General features: G+C 33.9%; 1 protein-coding gene across 2 annotated transcripts in view; it reads left to right on the top strand.

The window, feature by feature from the left end:
* Nucleotides 1-15218, top strand: part of LOC142342820 (DDB1- and CUL4-associated factor 6-like) — a 79435-nt gene that overhangs the window by 54239 nt on the left and 9978 nt on the right. For both annotated transcript variants that reach the window (XM_075394416.1, XM_075394415.1), the window contains exons 3-6: nucleotides 234-349; nucleotides 568-771; nucleotides 5601-5780; nucleotides 6281-6491. In XM_075394416.1, coding sequence (XP_075250531.1) covers nucleotides 234-349; nucleotides 568-771; nucleotides 5601-5780; nucleotides 6281-6491 — 711 coding nt within the window. The remainder of the gene's footprint in view (nucleotides 1-233; nucleotides 350-567; nucleotides 772-5600; nucleotides 5781-6280; nucleotides 6492-15218) is intronic.

Below are 15218 nucleotides of genomic sequence, written 5' to 3'. Positions count from 1 at the left end.
GACGTTTAGTCGGTTATGGTTGTTTTTCTTTCAAGATACCGTCAGACGTGATTTCGCTTTAAAGTTATTGACACTGCACAGCGGGGTCATTTTTTAATGGAACTTTCCCTTTCCATAACTACTTTTGCCGCGTGACTTTACTCTTTCTATAAAAAATGATTTTGCCTTCTAAGCAATGATCGGAACATTATATTATGTAAATGAACATTAGGGAGCTTCATTTTTGTTTTTAGGGGTCTACGGCGAACGTTGAAACAATAGAACAAGAACCCAATTCGTTCATGTCATGTGGAGAGGATGGTACAGTGCGGTTGTTTGACATTAGAACTCGTACAAGCTGCAAGAAAAGGTTTGTCTCTATTCAAAAATTCGAATTAAACAAAACAGGCCTCGCTCAAAATCACTCAGTTCTCAATACTCATTCTCAAAGTCATCCAATCTTTGAGGGTCATTTTATGATATTTACCATCAGAATTTTGAGTTGTAAAGGTATTATTTCAGTTCGGGTATTTTGTATAGATGGTATAATCTGCGCAAGTTGTTCATATTCTGTTTCTTGGAACTCAGGTTTCGGTGCAATCATGATGTCATCTACAAGTCATCATGCGGAGTGAGTTCTCTGGCTGTGAATCAACTAGTGCCTTACCAGATGGCTGTCTGCTGTACGGATGGCATCGTTCGCCTCATGGACAGGCGCTTCATGCACCCCACAGGCAGCAACAGAGACCTCAAAGGAGCATTCATCCGCTTCTGCCCTCTCAAGTCACCCAAGTACGTCCATTCGTCTTCCATTCAATATTAGTGTATACTTAATAGTGCCAAAATAAGTAAACATAAAAATAGTATGTTACTATATTCTTCTCTTCTTTGGCAAATTCTGATCTCGTCACTTGAGTTGCTGATAAATTTTTAATTTAAAAATATTGTTTGGATTTAGCTGCCTCTGTAAAGAGAAAAAGCTCATGCTCACTTGAATAAAATGGCTGACCCGGTCAGTAGGTCAGATTAATTCAGCCCTTAATCATAATCTTCTCAGTCTGTTTTTATGCTTAAATTCAATGCTGAAGTTGAGCTTTTGCTAGTCAAAATCTGACACCTTTACAATGCCTACTTAATTGCCTATGTCAAATCCAGGTTAAGTTTTACACAATCTTAGCTTTACTGCTAAAAAAAATTTGTACTTAGCTGCTTCCTTCCGTTTTGGTATTTCATCTTTATTATTAGCCGTACAGTGGTAGCTAGGGCTAATAATGGCGTCGTTCTCTTGGGTTTTTTACGACTCGTAGTTTTGGTTTTCTTAAGGTTTTTTACGACTCGAAGAGGAGTATTGGTTTTCTTAAGGTTTTTTCTACCGGAAGTATATTCGTTCAGACGGCGTTTTGACCTAAAAGCGAAACAGAGTAAAATTTTCTGCGTGAACTATTTTTTTCTGAGCCAGAGATGTTTTCTGATCATGCACTTCGATCAGTGAATGTCTTTTCGACTTTCAAAAGTGTTTTGACAGAATGCCGCTTATAGATAACCATTTTAGCCGTTTTTTTCGTTTTTTTGCTTATTAATAACCGCCGCCATCCTCTCAAACGTCTATAATTTTTAATTAGCTTTACCTTTTGATCACGTTTAATTGCTCTCAAATGAGGTTTGTAGCAATTCTGTTAGTCTTGTCGGTCTTTTTTATGCGATTTTTCGCTTGACCGATTTTCGTCTGACGCTTTTGACTTTTCGTCCTCAAAAATGGGATAAAAAGGTAGTGCCCAGAGGGCATTAAGTGCTCTTAGAGCCTTTCAGCTCTGTTTCAGCTCAAACTGTTTTGTAGACTTATACTTATGGTGTGAAGGGCGGTTCTTAGAGGTTGAAGACACCCCCACAGTTGACCCCCACCCCCGCCCACCGCGCTGTTGCCCACCACCCCTCCCTCCCCATACGTCTCCCAGCTCAACCCCCCTCCGCCCCCCGTGGCTACTGACAAACAACCGATGGTTAAAAACACGCAATTTTATACCAATTCTCACATTTTTTTTCAAGCTTTTTAAATTTTTTGTCCTTCTGTCTTGTTTCAGCCCTAGGTGTCAAGCAACGTCCTCTATGGTTTTATAATAGCTTACTGCATAGTTTCTAGTGGTAGTGGAATGGTTTCAACATTTTAACTTGACAAATTTTAGCATTTGTTGCATTTTTTTTTCAAAACGTGAATTTTTAGCATTTTTTTTTGAAAACATTGAGATTTTTTCCTTTTTTTACTTTTATTCTCCATTATTCACGTTTTTCCAGACGCAAATGCCAGAAAACGTCCTTAAGAGTTTGATAATAAGCTACTGAATAATTGTTATTTGCCATGGAATAGCTTTCAATTTTTTAATATGACAAATTTTAGAATTTTTTTGTGAAAAATTTTGCATTTCTTTTAAGTTTTGAAAAATTTTGCCGGTTTTTAGTTTTCTCCAGCCTCAATAGTCATATAGCGTTATCTAGGGTTTGATTATAGGTTGCTGCATAGTTTCTAGTTATAATGGAATTTTTTGCAGGATTTTAATATCAGCGATTATTAAAATTATTTGAAATTTTTTCAAGTTTTTTAATCTTTTTAATTTTTTGGTCATTTTTTCTGACAGTAGTGTTCTAGGGACCTCTTCCAACTTTTGATGACAGTTAATGGAATGGCTATCAATATTTTATTGACTCCAGCTTTAGCAATTTTTTGATAAAATTTATATTTTTTTCAAATTCTTGGAAAATGATATGTTAAAATTTTATGGATGTTTATAAGCCAGTGAAACTATTTAAAGCTTAAATTAGGGATATTGGATAGTCTCTTGAGACAATGAAATGGTTTCGAAGATCTTGAATTCTAGCAAGATTTTATTGAAGTTTGCTATTGTTTTCAAAATTTTCGAATATTTTTGTCCTCTTCTGAGTTTAAATATCATTACCGGCCCACTCAGCTTTTCAAGTCTTGCAGATGGGTTGCTTGTTATAACTCCAGAGACATAAAATAGTTTTGAACACTTTCACTGCGAAATCTGGAAGCTTTTCTTTCAAATTTTTTGCAATATGTCGCAAATTTTTAAAATATCAAATTTTTATATGATTTACTTACTAACAACGCTGGAAAATTAAAAATTGCAGTGTCGAATCAAGTTAAAGCTAGCCTCACTAAACCCTGGAAAGCTACTGACGAAGGCCACCGCTCGCCGGTCGTTTGAGAGCCCGACGTTAGTCGTTTGTTTTCCGTTTTACGTAAGTCACGATTTTCATGTTTGTCTTCTCACTTATTTCACTCGCTGTTTCAACGGAATGGATTTCAAATTCTTTCGCTTATTGAATTACATAATAAAGTGAATACGGTCAAGTTCAAAAGAGCAAAATCAAAAGAAACGGGATAAACATATAAAGCCCGGTCATTAATTCATAGTACATTAATTTGTCAAAGTTCATTAGAGCGATTGCTAGCTGATATTAGTATTAAGCCTGATAACCTTCAGTCTAGAAGCTGAACAGGTATAGATTTTGAGTTTAACTGCAACTTCACAGTTAATTAGAACTGTTTTTGAAACTTAAGAAAAAATGTTGTCAATTTCAATCTTTCTTTTCTTTTTCTGTTTTGATCCCGATGTTCTTCTAGCGCGTCAACGCGGTGGCTATTTTCCGACAATCTTCCGGCTATGTTAGTTTAATTTTTTGTCGAAATAATTTTACTGGAAGCTGTTTTAATATTTGAACCCCAGAAAATGATACCGCAGTTTTTTTTCAGTGTCTGATAATGCGTTTTAAATTCTAAATGAGCTCGTGTTTCCCAATTTTTTAATTCGTTTTTGGCTTTGTTTAATTTAGTTTCTTCAACTTTAGAGTTTTAAGCAGATATTTTTCAACATCAGTGCATGCGGTAATTCAACTTGTGATATTTTATGCATTGAATTCATTTTTTTACGTGAGGTCTTGTTTCATGGAATTGTACTCATGCTTGCCGATGTTGACAGTTTTTGTCCAATTTTTCAGTTTATTTTTTGAGTCTTTTTGTCCAATGTCAGGGATCCTATTTGACTTATATACGAATAATCGAATAATTTGGTGGCGTCTGGTATTTGAATGTCTGCAAGATTTTCTTAAAACAATTTCGAAAAAACTTATTTTCAAAATATTTTGTTTCCAATATTTGAACTAGGTTTCTACACTTTGATCTATTCAGGGATTGCTCAGAGGATAGCTATATATTTTCATGCTTAAAAGGGAATGTAATCGTTTTTCTACATTTTTTTCAATTTGATTTGTTACTGTTCAAGAATCAAGAACCAGTCTTCTTTTTTTCATTTGTTTTTGTTTCTGTGCTTCTTCGCATTCTAGCATGTATCAGTCTATCATTTTCCTGAGACATATAGTTGTTATCAGCTGTTTTTATCAGTTGTTAAAATTAATGATTTAAGCCATTTTCTTGTATTTTTTGTTTGCAATTGATTTCATTTGACAGTGCGGCACTGTTTTTTTCCTTTATATCCTGTTTCTTTTGTCGTTTGGTGATTAAATTGAAAAATTTTCAAATAATTTGCTAATTTTCAAGTCTTTGTGCGATTTTTGGCCCATTGCAGTGTTTTATTGAAATTATTGGTAATTGAGTTAAAGCTTCAGGCCGATTCAAGCGTCGGCTGTTTTTACTATTAACGATACAAGTTTCTTTTCATACAAAGTTGTCTCTTTCTATTCAATTAGACAAATTGAGAAATTTTGCACAATTTATTATTTCTAATTCAAATAGAGATGTTTGTGAGCTAATTAAGGCTTGACTGATATGGCGTGGTTGGATAAGTAGTTTTTTTGTCCTAAACAACGTTTTTCGTTTGTATGCTTGCTTGTACTGCATGAAAAATAAATTGATTTTTCCAAAATTTTTGCTATTTTTTATGCCGATTTTTTCTTTTTGTTTGACTTTTTTGTTAGATTTTTATTTTCTGTGCTTTGATGCGTTCATTTCGTCAATATTTTTGTTGCGACCTTATGACGTCACAATCACTTCAAGTCTTTTTTTTGTTCATTCGTTCATGCAATTCTGGCTGAATTGCGTGTGTGACGTCATTTTTCACTCGTCGTGGCGCGAGATTTTTCTTCATTCGCGTGATCATTTTTTTTGGTCACACGACTTAGCTCACTCTCAAACTGACTTTTCTTTACTTTAAATCAAAGAGATAAGGTCAAATGAGTGCATGTCACTCTTATTGAAGATTATTTGAGGGCAGCTAATAGAAGCATCAATAAATTATATAGATTCCTAATCAAAGTATAACATCTCAGCATATTATAAAAAATAAATTTCTTTTTTGTCTGTTTCTTTGACTGTATCTTTTTGAGATTGCAGAGCTACAAAGCTATTGCGGCTATTTTCTGGCAATCTGTCAGCTATTTTTTCTTGGTTTGAAATGCGTTTCGACAGAATGAGTGAGTTGGCAAAGAAAAGTTCGAAATTGTGATTAACAAAATGGCCCCGTGTTAAACTGTCAAATTTTATGTTAAGAGGAGAACTTTTGAAACTCAAGTTTAAGCAAGTCATGCATTTTATTAACAAATTTAGCTCCATAATCCTAAGTGAGGGTGATTGAAATTGACTTTAGTGAGGGAGAAGCAAGTGATCGTCCGGTCAGGAAAAGAATAACAAGTGTGAAATTCTGTCCTCAGACAGGCCAGGAGGTCCTCGTCAGCTACTCTGGAGACTCTCTCTACCTGTTCGGAGTGGATGGAAAATATTCGTGCTACAGAAGAAGTGCTAATGAGCAAGTGCTATGCTCAGAAAGGTAAGGCACATCGAAAGTTTTAGTCAACACAGAGAAACTATTTTTGATGTAGTTGAACTCATACGTTCGAAAAGTATTCTTTTGCTTCTTTTTAGCTAAATAAATTTTTAGTAGTTTTTATTAATATCATTGTGTTTTTACGACAATTTTTCCAATGTTTCCAGGTTTCTTTTCTTCGCACTCAAGATATGATTTGGGGAATACCTTAACTGTTGTTTTTAATTGCTCTCAAGCGAAGCAATTTCGACGTGTGTCGTTTTATGCAAGATTTTTGCTCGATTGGTTTGTAATTTTGTTCTAGAACGTTTGCTCGTTGAGTTTTCGTGTGAATTTTTTACGCTCGACTTCGTGATATTTGCGTTATCTACCTTGTTCTCTTTGGGAATTGAAACCACCTGTCGTTCGAGATCAATTTGGCCGATTTTAGTGAATTTATGTTTCGTTCTCAATGCTGCTCTCGCGTTAGAAATGTTTATTATTCAGCAGTTTCTTCTGTTTAGACAAACTGATAAACGAGAGGCGATGGGAACATCGACAGTGAGTCAAGAGAGGACACAGCATATTAAGCTACCTGAGAGTAGTGAAGGGCAGCCTACTACAGAAGGCAATTCCGACGTTGGAAGTAGATCCATATTTAGACGTCTCAGGATCCGAGGTGACTGGAGTGACACTGGGCCTCAGGCTCGACCTCAGCAGACTGCTAGAAACCAGGTAATTATCAAAAGTCACCTAGCGTTTCCCAATTTAAAGAATTTGAATTGTATCGGTAGCTGCCTTCTTTTTTCGACTCGAAGAGGAGTGTAGGTTTTTTAACGACTCCAAGATGAGTTATGGCGATTAAATAATCTCAAACGGTGTTTGCTGCAATTATATTAGCCCTATTGCCTCTTTTGTAGTTTTTTGCTAGACCAATTTTTCGTCCTACCCTTTTAACTTTTCGTCCTCAAAAACGGGATAAACAAGTAAAACCCCAATGCGTGATCCCCCCATAATGCTAGCATCCCTAAGCCCTAGCTGACTGCTGACAAAGGCAACAGCTTGCCGGTTCTTTGACAGGAGTTCGCCCTATGGTAGTTGGTTATGTTTGATAGCCGCCGTCATTCTCTCAAAAGGCTATTTTTCAAGCGCTCTCATTTTTCTAATTCGCTTTACCTTTTGATGAAGTTTTTCGTTTTACATGAGTCATGACTTTCACGTTTGACTTCTGACTTACTTCACTCACTGTTTCCACTGAATGGATTTTAAATTCTTTCACGTATTGAATTACGCAATAGTGAATACGGTCACAGTCAAAAGAGCCAAATCAAAGAAGACAGGTTTTAGACCTGATTAGTTTTCAGTTTAGAAGCTGAATTAAGTATAGTTTTAGAATCTAACTGAAACTGCACGCCAAATTAGAAAGCTTTTTGACACTGAAAATAAAACAGCAAAAAAATTCAGTGAATTTGTCTCTTTTCTGTGAATTTTTTTCTGTTTCAATCCCGATATGCATCAAGCGCAACAAAGGCGACTATTTTCCGGCAATCTGCAGGCTATGTTCAAATTTTTAGAACTGCGAAGCTGTAAGCGGAGTGGAGCTATATTGCGGGGCTCTTGGTGTTCACATTCCAAAAATTGGATTATATTGGTGCTCTGTATTTTTATTAATAGCCGCACAGCGATAGCTGGGGCTATTATTGGCCTTCTCTTGGTTTTCTTTTTTCGACGTCGCAATTTTTGTTACGACCATAAGACGTCACAACCACTTTTTGTTCATTCGTTCATGCAATTTCAACTGAATTGCTTGCGTGACGTCATTTTTCGCTCTTAGCGGAGCGAGTTTTTTTGTTCATTTGCGTGATTAAATTTTTGATCACACTTGGCTTACCTCACTCACAAAGATGACTTCCTGACTTTGAAATTGACTTTTATTTACTTTAATTCAAAGAGCTAAGGTCAATTGGGTGTGTGTCACTCTAATTGAAGGTTATTAGAGAGCAGCGAATAGAAGCAGCAAAAACTTATACAGATTTTAAATGAAAATATATCAGCCTTCAATGAAAAGACGAATTTTTTTGGTCTTTCTTTCTTACTTTTTTTGAGACTGCAGATCTACAAAGCTATTGCGGCTATTTTCTGGCAATCTGCCAGCTGTGTTTTTAAGATGTTTTCACGCCTTTCTCATGACTTTGAGCTTTCAAAATGGGATAAACAGGCAAAGCTTAGCTGGCATCAGTTTTTACTAGAGGCCAGTTTTTACTAGAGGCCCTTAGTCGCGTTTAGAAGACTTTAAAGTCTTTAGAGCGGTGAAGCTACTGGGAAGGCCGTAAATCAAGGTTAAAATGTCATTTTTAGGAGTTAGCGAGCCAAAAATGTTGCAATTTTTTTTGCGTTTTCTCGTCATTTTTAATTTTTTTGAACCAGTCTTAAATTGGAGTTTGTTGAAGATGATAAAGACATAGTTTTTTGGCACTAAAAACAACATGCAAATTCATACTAATTATTTCAATTTTTTTCAATGCCATTTGGAAAATACTTCGTCATTTTTTGCTCTTTTTCAGCCCTGGGTTTCAAGGAATTTTCTCTTAGGTTTGGCAATAGGTTACTGCAGAGTTTCAATTGAAGAACCCTTTTTAACATTATTAAAATCACGAATTTTAGCAATTTTTTATTTTTAATTAACACTTTCATTTTTTTTTCAATTTTCTGTAATTTTATTGTCTTTTTAAGTTTTTACAAACTTAGGTGCCAAGAAAACTTCTATAGGATTTGATAATGGTTTACTTAAAAATTTTATTCGGCCATCGATTTGTGTTCAATGCTTTAATATCACAAATTTTAGCTTTTTTTTGATAAATTTGCAATTTTTTCAAGATTTTTAAAAATTTGTCATTTTTAGGCTTCTCGAGCCTTAAGGGCCAAGGAACATCTAGGGTTTTGCAAAGTTTCTAGCAGCAATAAAAAAGTTTTCATTTTTTAATGTTGCGAATTTTAGCAGTTCTTTTAAATAAAACTTGCACTTTCTGCAAATTTTTTAACTAAATTTTTCAACAATGAGTTTTTCTGGCCCAATGGACACTGGCATCTCCTCTAGGATTTGATAACAAGTTACAACGTAGTAGCTAGAGATAATAAATTTGTTATCAATTTTTCTATAACACGAGTTTTGGCATTTTTTTCATAAAAGTTAAATTTTAATTTTTCGTGAATTGTTCATCGAATTTATCGAGATTTATGAGCGAATAAAACTATTTAAGGCTTCAATGGAACTGTGGGTACTAGACAATCAATGGAGAGTGTGAATTGGTTCTGAAGATATTATCACAAATTTTAGCAAGATTTTGTAAAATTTGCAATTGTTTTTAATTTTTGTCATTTTCTGAGTTGAACTATCTTTACTGGCCAACGAAACTTTTTCAAGTCTAGCAGATGGGTTACATGACAGAACTCCAGAGACAAAAAAAATGCTTTAAACAGGTTTTGCGAAATGAGGAACTTTACAAATTTTGCACCTTTCAGTTTTTTCTGGAGCATTTGTCATAGTTCTCGTTTATCTAACTTTAGTGGTTAAAAATTTTTCAAGGCTTGTGCTTGATTTACTGAGTATGTTGAATTGTATCTTATTTGCCCTTCAGGGTAACAGCTTCAACAATTTGAGCAATAATTTTTTTGTTGTCGGTATGATTATTTCAGTTTCTCCAATTTTGAAATTGTCTTTTTGGATGAGGTTGTTCAATTATCTGCTGGTCTGGTGCAATAGTTCGAAGTTTTTCATTCAATTCATGGGTTGTATTTCAGGACTTGTCCTGCTATCTTTTTTGTTTCGTCTTCTGACGCTCTGTTTTTAACACAGCGAATCTGAAAAGGCAAATTTTCTGAAGGACTTCTTCATCTCACTAACGGCATCTGCGAGCGCGTGTGACGTCCTTTCTCACTCTTTTTAGAAATTGTTCTTAGCTCATTTGCTTGATTAGATTTTGATCAGATGTGACTTACCTCACTCAGTAAAATGATTTTGCACTTTAGAACTTAAGTTTAAGTTGAATTAGTTTAAGGTCAAAGGAACTCATATGTGGAATAAGGTTCTGCATTGAAAAGGCTTCTGCCCAATGAGTTTTAGCAAGCTATATCATTTTATCATTGAATGTTCTTACATAGCTTTTTCAGCGGTGTCGATAATTTTTTCAACTTATATCTCTATCTGTTTCTATCTCTATTATACGGCACGCTAGTCTTAATATTTTTTGTAATTTGTCATTTTTAGGCTTCTGAGCCTGAAGGGCCAAGGAACATCTAGGGTTTTGCAAAGTTTCTACCAGCAATAAAAGAGTTTTCATTTTTTAATGTTGCGAATTTTAGCAGTTCTTTTAAATAAAACTTTCACTTTTTGCAAGCTTTTTAACTAAATTTTTCAACACTGAGTTTTTCTGGCCCAATGGTCCCTGGCATCTCCTCTAGTATTTGATAATGAGTTACAACGTAGTAGCTAGAGATAATGGATTTGTTATCAATATTTTTGTAACACTTTTAGCATTTTTTTCATAAAATTTGAATTTCAAATTTTCTGAATTATTATCATCCATTTTATCGAGCTTTATGAACGAATAAAACTATTTAAGGCTTCAATGGAAATGTGGATACTAGACAATCAATGGAGAGAATGAAATGGTTCTGAAGATATTATCACAAATTTTAGCAAGATTTTGTAAAATTTGCAATTGTTTTTAAATTTTGTCATTTTCTGAGTTGAACTATCTTTACTGGCCAACGAAACTTTTTCAAGTCTAGCAGATGGGTTACATGACAGAACTCCAGAGACAAATAAATGAATTAAACAGGTCTTGCGAAACAAGGAACTTTACAAATTTTGCACCTTTCAGTTTTTTCTGAAGCATTTGTCATTTTTCTCGTTTATCTACCTTTAGTGTATGAATAATCTTTCAAGGCTTGTGCTTGATTTACTGAGTATGATGAATTGTATCTTTTTTGCCCTTCCGGGTAAAAGCTTCAACAGTATGAGCAATAATTTTTTTTGTTTGGTTGATTATTTCTGTTTCTCCAATTTTGAAAATGTCTTTTTGGATGGGGTTGTTCAATTATCTGCTGGTCAGGTGCAATAGTTCGAAGTTTTTCTTTCAATTCGTGGGTTGTATTTTAGGACTTGTCCTGCTATTTTTACAATTCAAAGAATTTGAATTGTATTGTGGCGCTGTGTTTTAAGATCTGTTCACACATTTTTATGATTTTTGAAGTCAAATTGGAGTAGTGATTTTGGTCACGCCGAAACAGGAAGTGGAGCGAAAAAGCTAGTTGTTTTGCGGCGTAAAATTTTTTCGCTCTAAATTTAAAGTAGAGTGAGAAAACGGTGTTTGAACAAAAATTCGCTTTCTCGCTAGTGGTTTTTTGTTCACATGCGGCATTTTCACTTTGATGCAGTTTTTTCGATTTTTTGGATCGGATTTTTTTCTAAATGGTTTTCCCAATCCATTCATAGTCCGTTCTTGGTCTAGTTTTCTGTTTAGTCAATGAAAAATCTTTGAATTGTACGTCAGGACTTGTCCTGCTATGTTTTTTTGTTTCGTCTTCTGACGCTCAGTTTTTAAGACAGCAAATCTGAAAAGGCAAATTTTCTGAAGGACTTCTTCATCTAACTAACGGCATCTGCGAACGCGTGTGACGTCCTTTCTCACTCTTTTTAGAAATTGTTCTTAGCTCATTTGCTTGATTAGATTTTGATCAGACGTGACTTACCTCACTCAGTAAAATGATTTTGCACTTTAAAACTTAAGTTTAAGTTGAATTTGTTTAAGGTCAAAGGAACTCATATGTGGAATAAGGTTCTGCATTGAAAAGGCTTCTGCTCAGTGAATTTTAGCAAGCTATATCATTTTATCATTGAATGTTCTTACATAGCTTTTTCAGCGGTGTCGATAAGTTTTTCAACTTATCTGTATCTGTTTCTATCTCTATTATACGGCACGCTAGTCTATTCTTTCACAGCTATTCCAGCAATCCACCGGTTGTGTTTTAATTGGTCGAATTGTTCTGAAACAGTGTGTAAAAGTGAAGCGGCACCTGTTAAACCTTCGATTTTTGTTTGCTCGTGAACAGAGTTGAAAAGCGTGGAGAAGAGATTGGTATTTCTAAAGACGAGCGAGAAAAGTGCGTGTATATAAGTTTGCTCTAAGTGAGCATTTTTTTTAAACGCGTGCTGCTTTTACAAAGGAGTTCAATAGTTTCAACTTCTTCAACCAAAGTCGCTTTTCTCTACATTATAGTCCCGAATTTTTACTGCCTTTTGTATCCTTTAATTTTTTTGTATGGTAATTTTTTCGGTTGAAGTCTGTCTTATCAGTTTTCTTTTTCTGTTGACCTTTTCATTTGATTAAAAAGAATTTTAAGTTGTTTTTGATTTTAAAAAATATTAAAGAATAATAAATAAAATATCAAAATTTCTATTCCGTTTTCCCGTTTTATAACTTTGTTTGTTTCATTTTGTTTTTGCTAAAAAATCACAAAAGTGTGAAGTGTTTTCAGGAAAATTTTCGGAAACTGTTTTTCGTTTTATTTTTCCAGCTTTTTTCTACAGAAATTGATTTTATGAAAGATCCCTCAAAACGTACAAAGTTTTTATCAATTGAGTAGCCTTTGGCACGGTCTAATTGATCCTCGATTCGGTTTCGGAATCCTACACCTTTTTCTTAATCAATTTAATTGGAGCGATTTTTGAAGCAGGAAATTAAACGCTTGAAATTTTTGGGAGTGGTTTCGATGTTGAAAAAAACTGAGTATGTACCGAAAAACCTCGTTTGTCGTTCATACGTCTTTGTTTGGGAGAGTGAGAAGTTGTTATATAAAAAGTTTTAAATTTTTGTTCGCCAACGGGTTTTTTCAGCTGTTTTTTTATTTAGTGGGTGCTATGGTTTTTTAAGGTTTTTCATCTATTTCTGCAATTTTTTTAATCTTATGCAATTTTTTGGCCGTTGTATTGTTTTATCGTATTCATTGGGAATTAAACCGACGGCTATTGCTTCAAGATGTCTTATTTACCTGATGATACCGTTTTTATGCACTAAAGCCGCTTTTTGTTGACAAAAATGTCTGAGAATATACATATTTGGTAACTAATTTTTGTCAATTGTTTGCAGTTTTCTAATGTTTGTTCGAAAAGACAATCTGTGAGACTGATATATTGCTCGTCTGTTGCTGAGCAGTTCGATAAATTCAATTGCTTACGGAGAAAAGTTTTTGTTTTTAGGTGTACGTGCATTGTATGAAGAAGTAATTGAGTTTTTATTTTTTGACTGTTCTTTGGGGTTTTTTCGTTTTTGACCGAATTCACGTCAGTTTTAGCCGCATTATTTGGTAACAGTTAATTAAAAAGATTTTTATTGACATATACGAAGCTGCGAGTCGTTTCCAGGTTATCTGTCAATGCTAAATAATGAAATTTGCTGGATTTCCTCTTTTGCTTTCTGTTTGATTTGCAATTTCTATTTATTTCGTGTTTCTCAAATTATGAAATTGCCTTTGTCGTATTTTTCCACAATGAATTCCTAGCCTGAGTTTTCCAATTTGTCGCGTCATTTTGAACTACTTGACGAGCTATGTTACTAAAGGGGCTCCTTTGAGAATTTATTGGCCCGTTTTCACCGAAAGAATTGAAGAAGTTTTGTTTCCATTCGTTTGTTTTCTCATTTATGGTATCACAATGTGGTATCTTTTGTGGTTCTCATTTGTGGTATTACCATAACACATCTGGTATTACAAGGATGTGTAATACTAAAGGATTTTGTAAAAAAAGGAGGTATCAAATTTTGAATTTAATTCGTTCTTTGTTTCCATTCCTTTTTCTCGGTTTATTAGCTGTTTTTTCCATTTTTTACCTGCTAAAAATCCCGTCATTGATTGGGGAAACGGCATTACAAGATCTGTTGTGAATATAGGTTTCAGTGTCGCAACTTTTGAAGTGTTTCAAGATAAGGTTTCCAGATTGTACTTTTCTTTTTGTATATTTGTAAATAAAGATCCCCTAAAATTAGAAAATTTTTGATTTCGTTAATGGAGAAATCTTTAATTAGGACCTAAGTCAAGTTTTACTTCGAATAGAATCCGGGGTCTTTCTTGGATTTTTATTTAAATTTGTAAGAGTAAATTTAAAAGCAGGAAATTACGGTTGAAAAGTTTATAGGGGTGAAACGAGTTGTTTATGTTCGAAAAATTAAGAGGAGCGAAAACAGCGTAGTTTTTTGTTCATACCTCTCTTTGAGAAAGCGTGAAAGTGAGGATTCAAAAGTTTTCTTTAAGTATTTTCTTCACCTGCGGATTTTTCAAGCAGTTCTTGTTTGGAAGGTTTTTGGTTTAGTGGGTTTGAGTAATAATTCATAGCATGTTCAGATAGTGTTTTTATTTTTTTTTAATATTTAGTTTGAGTTTTGTGATTTATTTCAGTTGTTTTAGCAATTTCTCTAGCTATTTAGCACTTTACGAATTGTTTGTTTTATCCCATACACTGGGAATTGAAACGGTGTATTTTGTTTAACTAAGGTTTTCTGGTTTAACTAAGAATTACAGTTTGATGATATAAAACGGTATTTTTGTTGAGAAAAAGTCTAAAATTTTTACCAATTCCTTAGTTTCCTTTTTTTTTCGAAAATAAAAAAGTGAGCAAGACATTGCTCGCCTGTTGCTATGAGAAATTTGTTAGCGTTTGCATAAAAAGTTTTTTTGTTATTAGGTGCACTTGTTTTATATAAATAAGTAATTTATTTTTCTATTATTTTGTTTCATTTTTGTTTATGGGTTTTTCAAAGTTAATTTTGACTGATTTGTTGAGTTTTATTATTTGCAATATAAGGTACCAGTTGATAGAAAAGGTAGTCTTATTGACAGAGAAAACTATCAGATGTCTTCAAAGCGAATGTGAGGAAATTGCTGAATCAACTAATTTCTGCTGCGTGAGAAAAGTTTTTCATCTTGCGCTGCTTTATGTGAATGACTCGTTGACTTCAAAAAGTTTTTATTAACAGAAAAGTGCATCCCATTTTTTGGAACCGTTTTTAGCAGCTTTTTGTCAATTTGGCTCATGTTTTGTTTTTGCTTGTAATTTTTACTTTGTATGATATTTGTTACTCATGGATGCAGATTCGTTTGACTCCCTGCAGATGTTATTACATTGTTTTTGTGAGCTCACTAATGCCTTTCAAGGCCCAAAACGGCTAGTTGTCATTTTTATAGTTGATTGTTGTATTCAAATAGTTTGGTTCCTTTGCATTTTTTAACGCTCTTGTTTGTAACCAGTGTTTATGTTAACATCGTTTTTTAAATTGACGCAATGCTTTTTGTCACTTTTTGACATGAGGTAATTCTCATTTTATGCGTTTTAATTACAAACAGTGAAAATAGCTTGTGTATCTATTTTCTCTCTTATAAATTTATTTTTTCAAAAAAATATGGAGA

This window comes from Convolutriloba macropyga, chromosome 7 (assembly GCF_964194025.1).
Source record: "Convolutriloba macropyga chromosome 7, txConMacr16.3, whole genome shotgun sequence".
NCBI lineage: Eukaryota > Metazoa > Xenacoelomorpha > Acoela > Convolutidae > Convolutriloba > Convolutriloba macropyga.
This window is presented reverse-complemented; position numbering and strand designations above follow the sequence as displayed.